General features: G+C 46.5%; 1 protein-coding gene across 3 annotated transcripts in view; it reads right to left on the bottom strand.

Annotated features, from left to right (window-relative positions):
* Positions 1–21187, bottom strand: part of LOC135368610 (cell adhesion molecule DSCAM-like) — a 208885-nt gene that overhangs the window by 6601 nt on the left and 181097 nt on the right. For all 3 annotated transcript variants that reach the window (XM_064602002.1, XM_064602001.1, XM_064602003.1), the window contains 11 exons: positions 18987–19391; positions 18583–18744; positions 17001–17294; positions 13129–13248; positions 10215–10388; positions 4924–5071; positions 3858–4006; positions 2569–2703; positions 1633–1797; positions 853–923; positions 22–262 (listed from right to left, as the gene is read on the bottom strand). In XM_064602002.1, coding sequence (XP_064458072.1) covers positions 22–262; positions 853–923; positions 1633–1797; positions 2569–2703; positions 3858–4006; positions 4924–5071; positions 10215–10388; positions 13129–13248; positions 17001–17294; positions 18583–18744; positions 18987–19302 — 1975 coding nt within the window. In that variant the 5' untranslated portion in view covers positions 19303–19391. The remainder of the gene's footprint in view (positions 1–21; positions 263–852; positions 924–1632; positions 1798–2568; positions 2704–3857; positions 4007–4923; positions 5072–10214; positions 10389–13128; positions 13249–17000; positions 17295–18582; positions 18745–18986; positions 19392–21187) is intronic.

Raw genomic sequence — 21187 nt, 5'->3', positions numbered from 1 at the left:
TATGTCTGATGAATTACTTGCCATCGTCAAGTGTCTTGACTACAAACTCTTCCGACCTCGGTCCAGCCCCCTTGCTTGTGAAAGCTTGGATGGCTACGGCGTAGGACATCGAAAGGCGCAAATTGGTCAGGTGTAGCTCCTGTCGTTGGTGTGGATTATGTACGTCTATTGTCTTGTGGTAGTACTGTTCATTCGAGCCCGCAGGTCTGTAGCTGATGTAGTAGCCCTTCAGATGTCCATTCCAATCTTCTTCCTTTGGAGGCTGCAAAAGGTGAATTTTATTGCCAGTGAGCACTGTAACTGCATGCTGTAGGAATGAGGTGCAGGCACTGTTCCACTTTATTCATAATGTCCTCTCTGTAACTGCAACACATTGTGTATGTCATTACGTGTCACGATGATAGGACTAGGACATTAGATGCAGATCATATCTTCTCACATGCATAAATTAGTTAGTGGAGCACAAAGCACTTGGTAAAGTGGGATGAAGGAATGATGAATGAGAACGAGGAAGCAAATGCAGGGTGATTATGTTAACAAATGAAGGAAGTATGCACTGTATGCTTTCTAATGCTTTTTAAGAACCACGCTAGGATGGATCTGGTGTTTACACCCGTTATATGCACTATGGTTCTTGATGAACGTCTTGCAGCTTGACATACCAACAAGGCATGATATTTGTCGTACAACCTGCTGCAGCCAAGAATGAAAAATTCATGGAGAGGACTTTCAGTGCTTCTTTAAGGCAAAGTTTCAGTGAAATGCAGCGAGAGGTTTAACTAATATGAAGATAGTACATCACGGGTGCAGGTCGTGCTATGCCAGCGCGACCAGAAACTTGCAGCTGCTTACCTGCCAAGTTATCTTGATGGAGTTTGGTCCTGTAGGTCTTGCGGTTATGTTAACGGGCGCGCTGGCAGGGCCTGCAAATTTGAAACTGAATGTGTACTCTGTGCAAACTGCTGCCAGACAAACAACACAGACTATATTTTCTCAAGAAGTTTTATACCCTCCTATATGCAGAACCTACAAAGGGCTCATGCACGTAAAGCCGTCGCGACAGTTAACCGTAACGCACGACTGCGCGTTACCGTTAAGTTATGGCGATGGCTTTACATGACGAGGGTAACCAAAACTGCAACGAAATATCTCTTTTTATTCAAATGCCATGTGATGGAAGCTGTATCAAACGAAGCACCTGCTGTCAAACTGTACAGAACTGCTCGGGAACAAAGCATTTTTTGTCGTGCTCAACCTAAGAATGGCACGTTTAAGCCCCACCCTACGCTCGTTCCTATTGGTTGCAATAGCTAACTGCATCACACTTCGCCGCGACAAGTAGTGCACCGACACCGAAAGTGTAGGGCAGGTGGCACTTGGCGGCGCCGCAGTGTAACTAGTATCATGTGGTATTGGTGTCCCCTGGTATTGGTGTCCCCTGGTATTGGTGTCCCAGGATACCTGCCATGCTTCAAGAAGGAGTAGGTGAACCTGATCCTCTACCTGAACCAGAACCTAATTTCGCGAGCGGAGTAACTCTGTTAGAGTTGATGGACTACATTTCGTGCCGTTCTTAGTTTGAACACGGGAATGGTAGTGAGTCAAACGTGAGAAAGAGAGAGCAAAACTTACTGTCTTCCTCAGTGTTGGCAGTAACCCAACTGCTGAAAGGTCCCCATCCAACACCGTTCTCGGCTTTGACTCTTAGACTTATCACCCGCGAAGGACGAAGGCCCAAGATTATAGTTGAGTTATGCGTGCCATCCGTCGTTTGGTTTCTTAAAGCCGACGCATCATCTGCGGAACAATGAAGCGAAGCAACGGAAAAAGTTACTAAAAACATATCGAAAAAAACTGCACTTATGCAATATACAGATAGGAGCGTGTTCCACGGCCTCTCATACACACTGTACCTTGAGTCCTCAGATAAGCAAATTTGCACAGAATAAATGGGGCTGTTATCACGCGTAATCTGCCACTTCCTTAACTGCTATGTGAAATGATAGTCATATTTTAACGTGCAAATAGGTAGCAGTTCATTTACGTACTGATCTCGTGAGGACTGTGTCCATTAACTCTTGTGAGGCTTCTAATGGGACTTCGCATACTAATATTTTGCGTAGGAAAAGAGGAATTATAGTAATGATAGCAATAACCACAAACTACAATTGACTAGGGTGCACATAAAGCATATACAGAACTAAAGTTGTTCCCATTGTTCCTATTGTAATAAGTGTGTTGCCAGATCATTATATGGCAACGTTTATGTTTTGGATGAATAAAATTCAGTTCCTCCATTCTTGTACTTTTCTTATTTATTTATTTATTTTTATTGCGTGAGGACGTATTTTTTGTGTTTACTTTTCCTTTTTCTAGCAGGGGCGCCTCCTTTCCACAAGGAATGCTCTCGAGCCCTATGAGTATTTGAAGATAAACAGATAAACAAAGAGGACGACATAATTTAACTAGCACAGTTGCATGTTTAGTGGATGAAGACCTTACCAGAGTCTTATAGATACCTTATCTATATCTATAGACCTTATCTATATCAGGGTCTTATAGGCATACCTGTGCCCGCTTCTCTGTACTGCACAAGGAACCTTGTGATGGCGCTGTTTCCACGAAACGGTTCCATCCACGTCAATGTGATGCTGCTGGCAGTGGCGTTGGTGACGGTCAGGTTCGCCGGCGATCCCGGTACCTCTGACAAGACACTAACATAACTGACACAACAGCATTTCATTGTCCGTGTTCATCAAATAATGCACATTTTCTTTACAAGGATCAGCCAACGTCGTGCCGATCTGGAAACCTGCAATATATTTTTCATTCCATTATTATCTCTTAGTTCGCATACAAGATTGCAATGCCCGCTTATCTTGCCCTTTCTCATTTTCGGAGCGGTGAAGGCGTTGGTTGGCACTATAAAGCTTTGTAGCATCATGCGAAATGAGCGGATAGTTCATTTTTCTCTATCCAGGAACACACTCGTCATATTGTCCTAATGCGGACGTTTGACATCGTCACCTGAAGGAAAAGCACGGAGATATAGAACCTTTCTGCCCAAAGTATTCAACTGGGCCTGCTGAATGAGATCGGTATGGAAAGCACTGAGAACACCTACGAATTTTGGTTTCCGTTTCTGTTAGGTAAGAAACTCAATTTCGTATCGACCTCCATTCTTGTGTCGTTGTCGAACTCATTTACTGCTTGAAAAAATCAAGACGAAAAGGACAGACAATTTTTCATTAGGGGATTGAGTTCGGAAACGAACAATTCAGTGCTTAGGAACAGCGTGAATGATTTCACTTCTTTTTCATAGCACATGGTGCAACCAGAACCGCCAAAATTTTGGCTGCAGCCATTTACCATTTATCGTGCGAATGCAACGAATGAAATGCAAAGAATGCAACTTCTAAGAATTGCATAATCCTTATTACCGAGTTGAACGTTGTGCACACGAAGAAAAGAAAATGTCATATTTGCTTTTCGTTCGAATGAATTTGACTCCACAGGCTGCTTTCAATGCTATGTTCATATTTCTGTTTCGAAGTCGAAGACTTTAGTATTTAGCTTAGTATTCCGAAGCTTCATTATTACATTGAAACCTGCATCCTACTTGCTTAATTTCCGGATCATATTTTTCCGTATCGCCCAGGAACCATACCAACCATACCTCCAGTCGAGTCTCCTGTAAAGGGTGCTCTGCCGCTGCGATAGTCTCTCGAAGGCAGAGCACGCTTTACAGGAGCTCCGAGCCGAATCTCTTGTTCTGGAAACCACTGGAACCCAAAGTTCTCTGGGTCTCAATGAAGTCACGCAACAAGCTATTGTGTTAGATACGAAACACCGCTCACCCTGGACGAGCAGTCGCATGCTGGTTTCATCCGACCCATAGTGATTCTTGGCGAAGCAACTGTAGATTCCAGAGTCCTCGACAGTGTCAGACGCGACGATCAATGTCGAAGTTGTCATTGCGGATGTCTGGTTGCTCAGTGTAGAAATTCTGACGTATAACAAAGATAGCCGTAAGGAGAGCTTCAAGGAAATGCTTTAGGTAACATGGACGTTGTGAACGGCAGCAAAGTTCCGCTACAGGGAACTGAACACGGGAACCGAACCACGCTGTTAAAACGGGAATTGGGGATTAAAACTGACGTCCCACTGTGGTTAAACTTGAGAATTGATGTTAGAGATGCGTAAATATGATAACGATACTCGTGCGTTGGAAACGCTCTCCTCCGTTAAGCGTACGTTTATGCAACCAAAATTTCACTTGAACTGGGTGGTCGTTTCACTCGTTTGCAAATACTGCACTCGGGATTTGGTAGAAACATCTGTCGTTTGCCACCGACACTGTGTATTCACACGAACGACATCCTCACGGAATATTCTAGTGGAAGAAAAAGCAAGAAAGCTGCACACGCAGCCGAAGTCTCGCCCTCTGTTGTGCTGAACACTCACACGGTGCCGGAATATCAGGAGTGGCGTACCGCGCGTTTAGCAGACCACACTTAGCAGACGATGCCGTATGCGTCTTTTCCTGTCGTCTGCTACGGAGTATCTCGTAGCGGTGTTGCAGGATACTCTTCACAGTTAGCAGTGTACGTGAAGACAAGACGTTGAGCGCGCGCTCACATGAGCTATGAAGTTTTTCGCATCTTCCACTCGCTTATTCTAGGGAATGTCGCTCGTGTGAATACACGGACAGAGTAATAAACAGGAGGAGACCTGCCCGTATAAAAGTGGGTCACTCTCTGCCACTCTATAACATTATAGGCACCCTCTGTGCTGTTGCAAGCACGTTAAAACACCCGCGCGGATGTCACCGACTTTTTCCTCTTCAGACGACTCCGACATCTAAGTGCATCGACGCCTTGAGTACGACAAAGGACCAAGATTAGTTGGGAGGAACGTGTTTACCTGTACTTGCTGGTATCAAGAATTCTCTCGTTGTTCTTTGCCCAGGAAAGGACGATCGGATGATCGCCCACTGCAGTGCACTGCAGACGAGCCTTCTCTCCGCCCTTCACTGCGTGTGCTCTAAATTTCACGTCAAATTTTGGAGGCCCTGAAGGAAAAGTAGACGAATAAACATTAGCCGGCCTAGATTTGTGTGGTACTTCTTGCATGAAGGTGGTACTGCACCCGCCATCTTTGTTTTTCTAACCATGCACGATAAGGAGATTCTGGTACGACCCTGCCATGTCACCTGCCATGTGGCACCTTCCACCAAGGTGGTACGTGAACTTATAAGCGAGCTATCTCGACTGATCATAGCCGAAAAAAAATTATGTAGGAGTTATATGGCTCAACGTATACGAAATATTGCTAGATATATTGATTTTGTACACATTTTGTTTGTCTAGTGTTTAATAAGATTAGAATTCTCCTTTGAGAAATATTTGTTGTGTGAGTGATCACAGAAGTGAACGAAGCACGAAATGCGATTTTTTTGTCATCATCACAGCGCTGTAAACGAAGGTAGACTGTACAAACGTTTCGAAGACCCACACTGAAAACATATAGCCTCCTTGAGCGCTAGCAATCACTTAAAATCTACCTGCCAAGACATATTTCACAGAACTTAAACAATTCCTCGCGGCTCTACATGAGTTTAAACACGTATTAAATAACGTAGCCCGAAACTGTGTGCAAGACCATGTTCGCGTGCACAACCGGAAGCCAGTATCTTTCCGCGTCCTCTCCGCGTCCTCTCTGTAGAGGCCTCCCATTCCAGGCCGACCTGCTTCCGTCCATTTCGCGATGAACGCGACAGCTTAGCTGTTTCCACTATCGAAAACGCCAGTGCTATGCAAGTGCACACTTTTCGAACACACGACAAAAGTTTTACACCGTCATTGACTACTCAAATACACAAAGACTCACTAATTCTCTTGATCCAGTTTGCAAAAGACACTTAAGGTAAGCTGAGCGCGCGTAACACACGTAGCATTTTACGCACGGTCCTTTCCGGATGTAAGTGCGCGACGCTCACTTCCTATTTTGCAGCTATATCCATGCCGCCTAGTTCCTCTCGCTAATCAAATTAACGCCCTAGACCCCTCACACCTTCTCACAATACAATCTGCTAAGTGGCAACAGCTCTGCCCTCCCAACACGCACACAACAAACCATGTGGAAACAACACGCCGCCATACTATAGATGCATGGCACGCCTAAAGTGCTATCTTTGAAAGCGCCCAGCGGGGAGTCTGTGTGGATACAGGGACCGACTTAATTAACATTCGATCGGGATAGCTATCGACCAGCCAACAGTGCTTTTTCGCGAGCGGAAACTGTTTGCTTAGCGCGCGATGGTTTTGCGTGTGCGACACCGTTTCGAGTTGAGTTTCGAGTTGATAGGGGTCGACCAATATGCTCCGTCAGGAAGGGTAAACAACACGCGAGAGATTTCGCAGCTCATGCCGTTTTATGCGAGGGCGCGAGAGCCCTTTTCACTTCCATAAAAGCGGGATTGGACTTTGCCTTTCGAATTCGAAATCATCTCAAAATTCTGAAATATTGTGGCCATTCTCCTCCCTCCGGTTGCTTCGTTCTAGTCGATTTCGAAACTACGAGTATGATGTCATTTTATTCCTCTTGAACCACTGACCACGGTATCAAAGATTCCACACGAAATAGTGGCGCAGTTTGACTGTTATTGGACGGAATACGTGACAAGAGCAGACGACGGATGTTGAGAGTATGCCGGAATGTCCTCTCTGGAAAAACGAGGTAACGTCACTCCCTAAGAACCAACGAGGGCGCGACCTTGAGAAAAGGAATGCCACGGCCGTGCGGGCGTCTCATAGAGCTACGGGGCGTCTGGACGGCACCTTTCCTCCTCTGAGCGCCGCCCTCTCACTCCTCCGCTTAGGGAGTGACGTCACGCCGCCGGAGCTTCTGCTGCCGCGGAAGCAGGACCGGTCTTTAAAATTCGTTTATTTAGTACCTAAGCACTTTTAGGACGAAAAAATTAGCCAGGCAGATTGTCGGTCGATGCCGAACATGGTGGTATCGGTTGCGCACATGGGTTTCCGGATGCGACCACCCCTTTAAGCTCATTGACTCGACACTTTGTTCGTGGACATTTCTGTGTTCAAGTATCGGGAATCTTGTTCTCTGAACTTCTCCGGAATCGACGTAATACCCGAGACGTAGAATAAAAACATCAGATACGGAGTATAACGTACCTCTTTGCGTGTCTCGCGTAAATTGTGCCTTTCGCCAGCTGTCTGTCAATGTCATTCGCTTCTAGACCAATACCCCTGGATGGGAACACTAATACCCCTGTCACACGGGAAGTCTTCAATTATCATTGCAACCAATGGTAATTGAACGTGCGCTTAGCGCCACCAAGCGGGTAACGTGTCAACGTCTCAAAGAGCGTTGCATTCAATGCTCCTTGACAGGTTGACACGTTACCCGCTTGGTGGCGCTAAACGCATGTTCAACTGCCATTGGTTTCAGTGGTAATTGAAGACTGCCCGTGTAACAGGGGTATAACAGTAAACCAATAATCTCAATGATCATTGAAATCAATGACCATTGAACACGCGCCGAGCGCCACCTAGCGTGGAACGTGCCAACTTTTCAAAGAGCATTGGATCCAATGCTGTTTGAGAAGTTGACACGTTCCACGTTAGGTGGCGCTACTAGGCATGTTCAATAGCCGTCGGCTTCAATGGTCATGCCCGATCTCCCTTCCATAAATGTTGGCAATCGGGAAACGTCGAAACTTTGAGTCAAGCAGGGTCAACACATGTGATAAAAAGATAAAAACGCTGAAATTACTGTTTATTAGCGAATAAGCTTTCAGGCAGTGGACTGCATGTACTGCTTGCGGCATACTTGTCTGAAATCGCCAGCCCGTGGCCCAGCTATCCCCAATCGGCGGTGTCGCGCGCGAAGGAGCTGCGAGGGGAGGCCGTGTCATACAAGGCCACCAATCGGGAGAGATCATCTGTGATACTTGGGCGTCGTCTGGCTAACATGGAGGAAAGAATGCTAGCAGACGACGCCCAATTATCACAGATGATCTCCCGATTGGTGGCGTTGTGTGAAACAAGAGCACTATACACGGCCTCCCCTTTCAGGCGATAATGGTGTAGCTCCTTCGCGCGCGACACCACCGATAGGGGGCGCTGGTCCACGGGCTGGAGATTTCAGACAAGTATGTCGCAAGCAGTACCTGATGAAATGCAGTCCACCGGATGTAAGCGTGTGCGCTAATAGACAGTAGTTTCAGTGGATTTATCCCCCCCCCCTTTTTTTCACTTCTACCAATATTCATAAAATCTTATAGAAGACAAGAATGTGTTCTGAGCTCCTGTGACCTGCTTGTGTGAGCCCCTATAAATTCATCCATAGCAATAACTGCCTCATCGCAGCAGTCCCTAATTTCCCGCTTCGCATTTTATAATCTAAGCGTCCGCGTTATTTCGAATGAAATCAATCGATAAACGTAGTATTATACTGGCATGCCAAAGAAAAAGAAACGTGCGCTAATGAAACGCTCCAATAAATCGGCAAGAAACAGTACCGGACACATTGCCAGTTAAAGATTGTTCACAACGAATCTCTTTCAATATCTGTGAAAGAAAGGCCGTGCATCGCGAGTCCGAATTGAATTACAAACGTTAAAGCCAAACGATGCAGAAAGCAAGCCATGTTAAAATACGTCGCTGTAATTTCCTTACGAGCGGAAAGATTCAGGAAAGTTTGACAGGAACAGGAAAGCACTCGGTCGACAGGACGGTAAAGTGAAAAGTGTCACTGGACTTTGAAATCCAGAAAGCAAAGCAAGATGCCGAGAATCTTGTGCTGATAAAACGCAGAAATGAGAGCGATCTTCTCGTAGGAAACGAAGAAGGTACATAACAGCAGACGAAGAGTTGCTCGCAGAAACAGCCTTGTGGTTTGCGCACTTCCTAACGGAAGGATTTTGAAACAGAGGATTTCGAAGAAGTGAAACGCTGTGCTCAGCCACATGGAAGTGGCAGAGCGTGCGATTTTCACAAACTGGTTCAAAAAAAAAAAAGCCTATGTCTAGTGGACTGAAGCACTGTAAAGATCAGCAGACAACTAAGCAAAAAAGAAAAAGTGGGAAAGAGATTCTGCGCGAAAGATATTTTGATCACAGCGCCACCCAGGGAGTAATTGTCCTACTCCACCTCCATCTCGGTCCTGCTTCATCTTCATCACTCTACCTCTCATATGTGCCACAGTGTTCCAGTGATGGCAAATGAACGCACTATTTTCTTTCGTGGGGAAGCGAGCATTCCGTTATTCACCCGCACTCCTCCTTCACAAAATTACGGTCTTCCTCCACGTCTTTCACCAGCCAGAGTGTGTCGCCCCGACTGTCACCACAAGGGAAAGGTAATCTTCACATACGGACGCGAGCGAAAGATGTCTCGCACCGGCGTCCCTTCTCCTATTTCCCGCAGGCCATCACGCAGAATGGCCCGTGTCCGAGAAAGAGCCTTTGTTTACTCAGGAAGGGCGATGACAGGGCACGGTAGTTTCTATCGATGGGCGCAAGCATATAACTCTTCGATCGCGGCAATATTTCGCTACTTTTTTGGTGGCGTACTTCGGCGCGAAAGATAGCGCATAGGGAATGATGAATAGAGTTGCACTCGACGCTCAGAACGGTTGCGATGCAACGACACAACGCGTGGGAGTGACTAGATTCAAATGACGTACGCTATTAGAATATACAGCAATGGAAGAGGTACTGTGGATACGATGTAGGGTACCTCTCAGGTTCCTAGTGGCTTTGACAAGGATAACGCTATAACATATACTTGCTATAGTTTAAGGGGTGGATGAGTAATTTTAGAGCCTTTAAGGAGTATACGCACTAGCAGAACAATTAATCCCTTTCGGGACTAAATGTAAGTTTGTTCGAAGTTTAGGAAGTAGTTGCAATGCTGGGGAGTGACTTTCTGAGTCAGGGGACTAAAACGGGGAGTAATTGCACTCAAGGGGGCTAGAAGCTGTAACTGCTCCCCAACCTAGTCACTTTTTTCCTAGACTGAGGTCCTTGTGTATGATATACACAGCAGTTGATGTCCATACATCCCCGGTGTCACATCAACTGCGAGGACATCAAAGTCACATAGTTTATCGTCTGTTCTTACACGCACAACCCTTATTTGCAGGGGTCCTCATACAGACAAGATAACGAGTCGAGTGAGAGTACTTACGTTTGAGAGTAATGAAGATTAACTTGCTGAGAACCTCGCCGTATCCATTTGATGCCTTGCAGAGATAGTAGCCAGATTCGTTTTGCTCGACGTTGTTTATGACGAGCGTTCCATTGGGAAAAACGACGTATTTGTGGCTGTTATATATAGGCAGGAATTCTTCTCGGTTCAGGTCTGAAAAAAAAATGAGTCAACCAGGTCTGTCTTATTCCGTGACTTCTTATAGTTTCAAACCAGGACCTCCACCCGTCTCCGGAAAAGATACCGCAGTCGGGTTCTCTGAGCTACGGTGCCTGAATACTAGCTCCCTCTGCGTAAGGCGCAGTCACCCTTAGTAGAAGCGAATGCCGCAAAGTCCCCATGTTGACGCCCATCCTTACCATGCATGAATGCTGTTTACCGATTTCGCCCACTTTTTTGGACCTCCTGTGCTATGTATTTACTCAACTCCAAAATGTAGTGTGTAGCTAAGCGTATAGCTACACTTGTGTGAGCGCATCGCGAGCTGTGTGTGGGAGTCAAAATGGCGGACATTCGCAGCAGACGACGCGGTTGTCTTCACTCTATGCAGAGGGAGCTAGTATTCAGGCACCCTACTTTGAGCAACAACAATTCACTATTTCCGCAGCTCTAAACACACGCGATACAATATTGTAGTAGTATCCAAAAGGACGACAAAATGTACATTGCTCGTCGTCTGCAATTCTTTTCTCTCTCCCCAGAAAGTTCACCTTTGAACGCCCGGCATAGTGCGCGCCATCGTGTATAGTGCTGATCTGTTACTGGTCACGGACGGAATATTGATTCGTTCGCTTGCTGTTTAACTGTTTCCCCTTCTCTAGTTCTTTTTGCCTTTACCTTAGTCGTTGTCTAACATGAAGTGTTCATGTTTTCTTTGTCCACCCAGTTGGTATCGATCCACCGAAAGCCATGAAGTCCTATACACATCTGTTCTTTTTCCGCGTTCTTCGAAACTGCGTCCATGTAAGTCGCTTTTTCTCGCTTACTTTTTTCTTTTTTTGAGCAAGCACCGAGCAGGTGGTTAGCACATATCGAGTTCCTAGCCTTTTTCCGTTTTTTGTCCCGGAATGTGCTCTCGAATTCCTCCATATTGTGCGCAGAATTCGAAGTAGATATGGGAATGGCTTAAGGCCAAGCCCGTACTTTTCATTTGTATCGATGTCTGCGTTACGTGTGTTCCCGTATGCGCATAAGTACATATCCCGTGCACGCATGAATACATTGCCATTCAAATATGGCACTCCTATTCACATGTTCTGATTAGTTCCATATTCCAGACGTGCGTGACATAATCTTTATTCAAACATCGATCAACAAAGAAAATGCGACGGATGTCGAAATTTGCTCGTAAACTAGACGACATTATACTAGAAACAAAACCTAGAATCTGAACGAAATACGTATAATTGTACGCTGCACGAAAATCAAGTTTTTTGCTTCTTCCGAAAGCTTGACGTCACAGAATAGTGCATAGGCTTACTACAATAACGCCAGACACCCGAGCGAAACTTACCAAAGACACAAAGCACGGCATCTCCGAACGTTGTCTTTTACATAGCCCGTTGTTTGTGCACAACAGGACTCTAACATAGTAACTTTATACTCTCGTATTTGATAGCATATGCAAATGTATTATAGCAGATTGCTAAGCCACTCCTGTGGTTGACGTGACGCGTGAAGTTTATCCGCTATGCGGAGTCGTTGAATTTTTCAGAGTACAAGCGCAAAAGCCTCTCCAGGCGTGATAAATTGATAAGCGCTTGGAAATGCGAACACAAAAACAACCGAACAAAACCGCGATCCCCCAGCGGTGTACAAGACGGGACTCCACACAAGTGCGGTTGCTTCGGCATTGAAGTTGCGGCACGCGCAAAATCGTAAACTGTAAAGCCTTTACAAACTTTACAGGTCTAGAGAACGCAAACGTTCGTCTCAAGTCCAACTCGCGCCAACTTAATCCTCATACATGTTCAACAACCTGTGGCTCGGCGCAGCCAGACTAAAATTGCATGTTTCGGGATTTTGCCTCAGCAGCTTATTCACTATATACCTTATTAAATAACGCTACAGAGCTCAGAGTCGAATCCGTTGCCTACTACGCGATTTACTCGTTTGCTAGGTAGCAGGGTTCCTCGTTTTCGGCTTTAACCGAAAAAATATACGCCGGTAAATTTTTACAATTCGGTTTCAACCGAAAAACACCGAATACAAATGAATGTCCGAAGATAGATTAGGGCGACAGAGGGCGTTCTCGATGTTGTCGGACAAGAACCTGGGCAAGTACGGCCTGTATCTATTACAGTATGTTTAAATGAGAGCTGGTTTCACGATTTAGGTATACGACCATTTCGCTGTGGAGCAATAACGTGTTCCTTTTGTGATGTCTCACAGGGGCTAATTTTGTATCGGCATTCGAATTTAAGGCTGCGCTGAGACGCACAGTTCTGAAATTACGTTGTGATTTATATTAGCCGATAACTGCATTGTAAACCATGTACACGCCAGAAAAATCGCCGAAAAACAACGATTTCACGAAAATAAAAAAAAAAAAAACACCGAAAAACATACGCCGAATCTGCCCTAAAAAGAAAAAAAGGAAAGCGCGGAACCCTAGATGGGTTAACAATGGTCATTGTAGGAAAACCTGGCTTGCCACTCGAAATGATAGTATATACTCTAACGCGACATGGATGGACGCTTTGCGTGCACATATTCCGATATAAACGCATGGCCGCAGGTTCAAACGCGTTAAGCTTCAATGAGTTGTAGAAGCAATCGATCTTTTCCTGAGCTGTACCGCGTTCATGGGAGGAGTGTCACATATTGCCTATCGCAATTGAACCGAAAAGTATATCCCCGTACCCGTAATATTTCATTCACGCTTCCTTCTCACCTGCTGCTACCATCCACGATATTGAAGGTGGCGGCGTTCCGGTTGCACTGCATTGAAGCTGGACGTTCCTTCCCTGAATCACAGCCACATCCTCAGGCTCCACTTTCCATTTTGGAGGGTCTGCACGTATCAACGCACACATAAACATGTCTGAGCAGATCTCCTTTCTAGTCCACTTTCCTTCGTGAGAAACAAACGAAAACGACAACAATGGCGCTCGTATAGAGAGAGGGCCAAACGTTTCAGCACGACGTGCATCACTGATTCAGACGCTAGTGCATTATGCTTCCACTCAAACCCGCAGAGTCCCAGCATATCACTTCTGATACGCGCTTTATTCGATTCCCTCCTCATATTACTTATGCGCATCATTCATCATGCAATCTGAGCATCCTTCAAGCACGACGTTCAGTCAAACCATGTAGCATATTTCTGACGCATTACAAGCAATTGGCTCTTTTTATCGCTGCAGCCCGAACGCCGTGCATAAAAAAAAGGGAGTCTGACCATTAGGAGGAGCCTAAAAAAGAGGCTCGACCTGTCAATCAAACTTGGACGCATTTCATCGGTTGCTGTTTCCTATGGGGGCCGCCATGACACCAAAAATTTCCCCATCATGGAGGTGTTGCTTGGAACGGCGAAGCGAGGTCTTCGTGACTTCCTTTTTTTTTTCATACAGTACTTTAATTTCATTCATTGAGAATACATCAGCTCCGCCATCATTATTTACGCGAAAATGACATGTTTCGTCACTAACGTTAGGCCTAGTGAAGACCGCGATCCCGAGAAAGACGCCACTGATGCGTAAGATTTTGCATTATATCATTGAATTTTCCTTATACATGCGTCTCTGTCCAATGTTGATTCCATCTGCTTATGTTACGTGATTAAAAGTCCATACCGGCACCTGCCTGTGTACGAAGAAGCGGCTCTGCCGCTCTCCTGGCCAATAAGTTCTGCCAGCAACCATTGCTGCCGCTTCCGCGTCTTCGCGACATGCCTCTCTCGATCGAGATGGCGTTGATAAAAGTGGCCGCAGGTAGGTCGGCAGGGATATTCCGCCGTTTCAATCCGAACCAAGCCAGTTTCCCCAACATGGTGGCGCCCAGTAAATAAGGCCTCTAATAATACCGTATTTCGGCCGGTCATTGGCCAGACACCTCAAAAAAGTAGGTAGAGCTCCAGGTACAGGCACGTCCCATTAATGATCAGACTCCCTTCTTTTATATACACGGCTCTGTGCGGCCCTATCCTGCATAGAAAGTTGCAGCCATCTCCAGCCTTTGTAAATGCAACGTCAACACTTGTCCTCATGCTCAGAGCAGGTGGGTATCTTTCACCCGTGAATATTTGGAAGCGATGCAGTCCCATCACGTCGATTCGCCAGCTCTCGCGAAGGAGACCACTGGGCTGACGGTCGCGTCAGCGTTGGACAAATGCTGAGTGTATTTGGAAACGTTACCGCCATGTTCTCATAGAGGTCATTACCGGTACACGAGAGAACGTGATGAGGGAGCCAGACGAAACCGTCTCACGGGGAAGGGAGAGCGGGGGGGGGGGGGGGGGGGGGAGGCGTCATCATTGTGCAACAGCGTTCGTATAAGACCCATCAGATTAGAAGAGAGTGAGGGTTCCTGCAGGCTGGGCTTCCTTCACCTGTTGTTTTGCTTCGACTGATTTCGCTTGGGAGTAACGGGAAAGCCCTCTGGTTGGGATATGAACTTGATGAAACTGCGTTGCTATTATGGTTTGGTCTACGTCTGCGAATAAGAAGTCGGATTTAAGAGCCACGAAGTGCAAGAAAACTTTTAAGCTTCTTCGTTGAAGAGGCGCTTTGTATATTCCGCGCGTCGACCGAGCTGTTATTGGAACGTTTCAAGAGAAGTGCGAAAGATATGTTGCTTTTAACATTTCGCGCAGCATTGCAGTACGAGCAGAGCATGAATTTCCAACTACAGTTATTTTTTAAATCCAGTTCAGTGACATAAAGTGTGAAAATGTAGGAAAAAGAAAAAATGTGGAGTAGTTAGACCAGACTGTGTCTGTGTGTCAGGACAGACTACTCCACTACTTGAGTCTGACAAAATGTATGATGACAACAATGAGAATACACAATACAATACAATACGGTGACAAATGACAACAAAATACTAAGACATAAAACGAGGGTACCCTGCAATGTCCACTGCTTAGTGTTTTCAATTGACATTTTCTTCAACCGATACGCGCGTGTTCTCAACCCCTAGTTGTCACCGCAGTCGATCATTCTCCTATGTGCTCAACTTTCTTTTGAAAAAAAAAAAGCATCTCTACATAAATAGGTCGTCAAAACCGAGGAACCCAACTACAATACCGACGACGTTCAGTGCTATGTGTCACCTACAACTCTACGACTCTAGTTCCGTTGCAGAAACCACCTCCATATACCAGGCCAGATTGGCACGATGATGATGATGATTGAGGATAGGAACATAAAAAAAGAGAAAAAAAATAGGATGATCCATTTATGGATCCTTTGGAAATGAGTTAGCATAAGCCCTTGATTCTTTCTTTTACTTCCTCCTTTCTGTCCTCAGGAGCATTTCTTGCATTTCTGGTGTCCAAATGCCGTCTACGACTTGTTTTGCGGGAGGGTCCTTATCGACAGACACCAGAAGGGCATTGTGGTCAGTGAAGTGGCACGCCATGTACCACACCTCGTCAACCAGAGGAGTCGTTTGGTAGACGTGGTCCACGCACGTTCCTCGGTCAGTGGAGATGGAACTTTTGGGGACGGCAGAACAGACAACGCACAGAGAACGCACATCTAAGGCGAACTGGAAGTCTTCCAGCATCGTCTTGGTTGAAGTCTCCCACCACGACCCATTCCTGAGTAAGCATAACGCAGTCCATTATGTCGTCTACATCGGTTGCCGCGTGCTTGTGTGTAATCCTTGGCTGCAGGTGCACAGCAACGACGTTGAGATCTGTGGGAGGGAAGGCGTACGGCACAGGACTCACCGTATTCGTGAACGTTGCTGCGAATCTCTCGAGGTGTAACGCTGATGCCATCCTTTTTTCTTTTCGTTTTTTTCTGCCAATAAATCTCCCCCCCCCCCCATCCTTAGCGTAGATGGCAACTCCGGCCTTTCGGTTTCCAGGGCGTTTGGCTCCTGTGATGTAGGAGAAGCCCTTGGGCCCAGGGGTCCTTAAGCTACGTCAGCCCAGCAGAGTACGTTCACCGCGGCTATCACGAACGAGTCTTGCCGTGACATGATTTGGTTTGCTTCTGCCGCTTAGCCCTCTTGGATGCTACCTCTTCCGCTTGAAGTGCTGGCTTTGCATCCCATCGAGATCGTTTTGCCGCTGCTTTCGTAGTCCGAAGTTCGGCGTCCGCTCGACGTTTCTTGCGGCGCGTTTCACCTTGCCGTGCAAGCCGCTGCTTTCGTGCTTCCACAATCTCGTTTGCGTGCTTTCGACGTTGAGCCGTGGCGTCCACACACAGGCGCCGCTTACGTTGCTGTTCAGTCTCGGCAGCCCGTCGCCGTCGATCGTATTCTGTTTTCCTTTGTCGCCTACTTGGCACGGCACTCGTACTAGACTGAGACGAGCCACAGAAGATTGTGTACTCATCCTCCTAAACCACCTCTAACCATTCATGACCCTTCTACTGCTAACGCATTAAAAACTCGCGTGTTGTTTCCCGCTGTCTTCGTTCAAGACAGACAGAGACGCAGAGACAGACAAGACGCTTGTCGTTCAAGCTGCTCCTTCCTTCCTTCTCGTTTCTTTCTCGTGTCCGCAGATGGACACCGCCGTTTTCCCTTTGGCACGAGCCTTCTAATGCTATCGCATCAAAACCGACAGATTGGAGACCAATAAAGCGAACTTACCATTAACTCTCAACACAGCCGAGTACGTGGCAGTGGCCGCTTGATTCTTCACCATGCAAGTATAGTTTCCAGAGTGTTCCAGTCTCAAGCTGTCCGTAGACAGCATGCTGAAGTCACGCTGGCTCTGCACACCTAGTCCCAGCACTCGAGCAAGGGGTCCATCCACAGTGACGCCGTCTTTGAGCCAGCTGAAGACAAAGGGGGGGTCTCCTTGCGTGGCAGTGCAGAAGACGCGAAACCTCATGCCCACTCTCATGTCTCCCCGAAAATCAAACGGAGAGATCTCTGGGGGAGCTGCAAGATAAATGCGCATGCGCACACTTGCACTAAGTAACTTGTTTCAAAGTGCGTTGTAAGTGCACGAGCATAAAAGAGTCACGAAAGGAAACAATAACATAGGCCATGTCGGTCCTAAGCGTGCGTTCACACGGGCCAATTTTCTGCACCAACTCGGACCAACTTTGGAGTTGGTGGGAATCGGTCGCCGAGCGATAACTTCGGAGAGTTGGTGGTTGTCTAACCAATCAACGCGAGGAGCATTGCCACGTGACCCTCGGGGCGTCAAACGATTTCGTTCCTGTCTTACTGCCTGGCATGGGTTCAAACCCTACAGGGGTACATGATTATTATTATTTTTTTTTTTTTGGTTGCTAGCGCCATATAAACATATCAATAGGCATTTTTAGAGATACTGGTGACCTTCTGGCGAAATAAAATGACTTCGTTTTGATTAATGACAGTTAAAAAAAAAAGTCACCAGCGGTGGGACTTGAACCCATACACCCCGATTGCCGTAAAGCTGGTTGTGGGCGGAGCTAACGAGTTGGTACGTGTGAACGTGGAGACGGTACCGTCTTGAAGTTGATCCAAAGACGTTGCTTCGAGTTGGTCTGAGTTGGTGCTGAAAATCGGCCCATGTGAACGCCCCCTTACGTGTGAGATACTACGTTGTAGTACATAACAGACTGCCACGTGGATTGTTACAAATGAACACTGCGTAACTGAGATATGATTCGGCTGTTTCAATGCCGAATGCATTCTACAAACAGAGGGTGAAGTGCGTTCGTGACGGTCGACTGTGGTACACGCTTTCACTGCACAGTGATACAACTAACAATTCGAAGCATAGCGAGCAAGACGGTACCGACTAAATGAAGAGGCAGGCACCTGAGCCTGTGTAGAGCACATCACTTATTCCAGACATTACAAGGCCGTTATCTGTCGTTATCAGTTCAAATATTCCCGAAGCGCCATTCGTTCAGCACCAAATGCGTCGTGGAGCCTGGTGGACGTTCCACGGGCGCTTCCAGCAGCGGTAAGTCCTCTCTAACGCAAGGTTCTCTATGACCGCGTCGAGAAAAGTTACCGCGAGCGTTAAAAAAAGAGAAACGCGTATTGGCTTTGTGTTTTTATCAGTCGCATCGTTTAGTGTATAGTAGGATGCAATCTGCATGCAGATATATGTTTGATATGACCCAAAGGCTCTGCAATTTTTTTCAGTGATTAGACTGTGGCTATAGATGTTCCTCTAACTGTTCTTATCGATTCACACTTGTTCACGAAAATGTTAGCATGGTTTCACCTGATACTCGAAGAAGCACCTTGCCCGTGTGTTTTTGGTTCCGAGCATCCGTAAACTTGCAGACATAGTCCCCATCGTCAGTGGCCTGTTGCAAGTCTCTGATGGAGAGGCTTCCATCCGGCTGCACCCGCTGCCGGTGCGTGAACGGAATTCTGCTGGTTCCTACACACAAACGTCAACCAGTCATGCACAGGCTGCGGTTACACTGCGCATCGTATTTTGCAATCGCTACAATTTTGCGCTCTTGACCCACTAGACACAGGTCCTGCGGGCCTACAGAATTTAGCCAATGACACAAAGAACACCGGTGATGCAACTTTCTGATCAGACAAATACGAACACGTTTTGGGATTCAGAACACCAAATTCAATCAACATAGATCCAGTTTTTCAATCAAATCTCACCTTTCTCCCAGGAGACGGAGCCCCACGTTGTCACGTACATTGGACATATGAGGTTCACTGACTTTCCCTTCAGTGCGGTCACAGAACTCACATCGCGAACACGACGATTCATAACTGAAGAAAATGCGAATGTTCCACTACTGTTTGGTGATACAACAGTGGCCAAGTTGTTGCCTCCACTTTCTTCTGCGGAATTCCCTTCAAGCGACCGTCGAGTCCTAAAAGCGGGCGTACTAGTCCTTAACAAGCACAGACAGAAGCTCAACGTCGACCCGTGGGGTTGTAAGCACTTTGGGGACCACGTTCTGTTGTACATTCTCCAGTGCAGCGCACCAGCTTCTTGACAGCTCGTCACAAGCAGAACTCTGTACGTGGGGCTCAGGTGCCATACTTTCACAGTTTCACCTGGAAGAATGAAAGGTCAATGTTACCTATATGCGCAGTGTAACCTGCGAAAACAGCATCTGCAGGAAAAAGCGTGCTGACCTAATACCCCTTCACCGTGGCATGACATATTTGCGTCATATTCCGCTGTACTTCCATTAAGGACGTTGTATCACAACATACAGGTTCAAAAAGAAGCAGCCGAAGAACTTTATAATGTTGCTACAACGTCTTTGTGCCACAGTCGCTGTAGCATGCCAGATAGCTCCCCTTCCCATAGTCACTGTTATTTTGCTTGATGAGTATTTAATGCTTCGCGAGATTTTCGATGTATCTTGCTGTTAGCAGTTTTTCTTCCGCATCTTCAAGTGCTTTGATTCTAGAAGTCTGTAGTATTTGAAGTTGTGTCAAATAATGTCCAATTGTGTTGTGTACACCCCCATTATGTTGTTCCCGCATCTGCGGGACCTTAACGTATTTACAATAAGCAGTATGAAGCACCGCTTCTTTCAACACCAATAATTCAGGTAGAACAATAGAGATAAAATGCAGGCGAGCTGATGTAAGCTAGGTGCCTGTGACATTATTGAGAGATTCGGGTGCAGTAGGGACCGGACGTACACGAAGCGGACAGGACGAAGAGTTAAAATTTGTTACATACACCAAAGTGCATACAGTAGGTACATACAAAGTACATACAAAGTACAAAGTAATTTGTGGATTCGCGTCGCGTGTTCTTTTCTTTTTTTTTTTTTTTTTTACTCTTGTGATTTTGTGTGACTCTTCTTATCGTGGAGTGTTTGCACTCCAAGTGTCTAGTACGTTCCTGTGTTCCGAGCTGTTTACGTGGTATGGAGTAGCCGTCTTCCACGTTGGTGGTGCCAAGTTTCTCAATTTTTTTCTTCTTCATTCACTCACTCACTCACTCACTCGCGTCGCGAGACAACTGTGATCACGAACAGAACTACGGTGGCCGCTGTGTAGATTAATTTTGCCCATCTCAATGCATAACGTGCGCCGGACGGGAGTTCAAGAGTTGTACTTGCACATAACTTCATTTTCATATTTCACATCTCACGCTTCTCGTGTAATGGGGTAGTGTACTGCTCCCAAGCGGTGAATCACCCCAGGCCATAGTCATGATTTAGTTGTTGTTCGCCGGTAAGGTGCGGTGGTAACGTGCGTGAGGTAGTGTGTGGTGAATCACCCCAGGTCATAGTTACGATTTATTAGTTGTTGTTGTTGTGTGTGTGGGGGGGGGGGGGGCTCCGGAAATTCAACACACGAAATTCCAACATCACGTATTCAATAGCCCTTGCGGTGGACTAGTGTCTAAACAATTTGTACCGTCATCTGTAAGGTTCGCATCCATCGCTTTGTGAGCGGACACGTTACCAATCGATTCACTGACTCCGGTCCCTTTCAATGATGACCATGCGTCGAACGCGCGTCGTACACTCTGCCGCGGAGAGGCCTTTCAAAACCACCTCCCAACGTGTCTATTTCGCGCGGCAATGGAAAAAACCCGCGTTGGCACTACAAGCTATGTGCTCCAAACGGAAGCTAAGAACGTTATCGACCTATTTCCCATTTCCAGGGTCAAACAGACCCCCAAGAAGAAGTTTGACATTCGCTCGTGCCACTTCGGAGTTAGAAAAGTCGTTATGAATGTGCATGTTGGACATCTTCAACGGTCGAAAGCACTGCCCACGTTGGATGGAATAAGATGGAATAACAGCACGCGATGCAACGCTCCGTATACGGAACAAATGAGAGTGGACGACGCCGAGCCTGAAGCACGACGGGCCGAGAAATAC

Source organism: Ornithodoros turicata, chromosome 9 (genome assembly GCF_037126465.1).
Source record: "Ornithodoros turicata isolate Travis chromosome 9, ASM3712646v1, whole genome shotgun sequence".
Taxonomy (NCBI): domain Eukaryota; kingdom Metazoa; phylum Arthropoda; class Arachnida; order Ixodida; family Argasidae; genus Ornithodoros; species Ornithodoros turicata.
The sequence above is the reverse complement of the archived record's forward strand: the minus strand, read 5'-3'. Positions and strand labels throughout refer to the sequence as shown.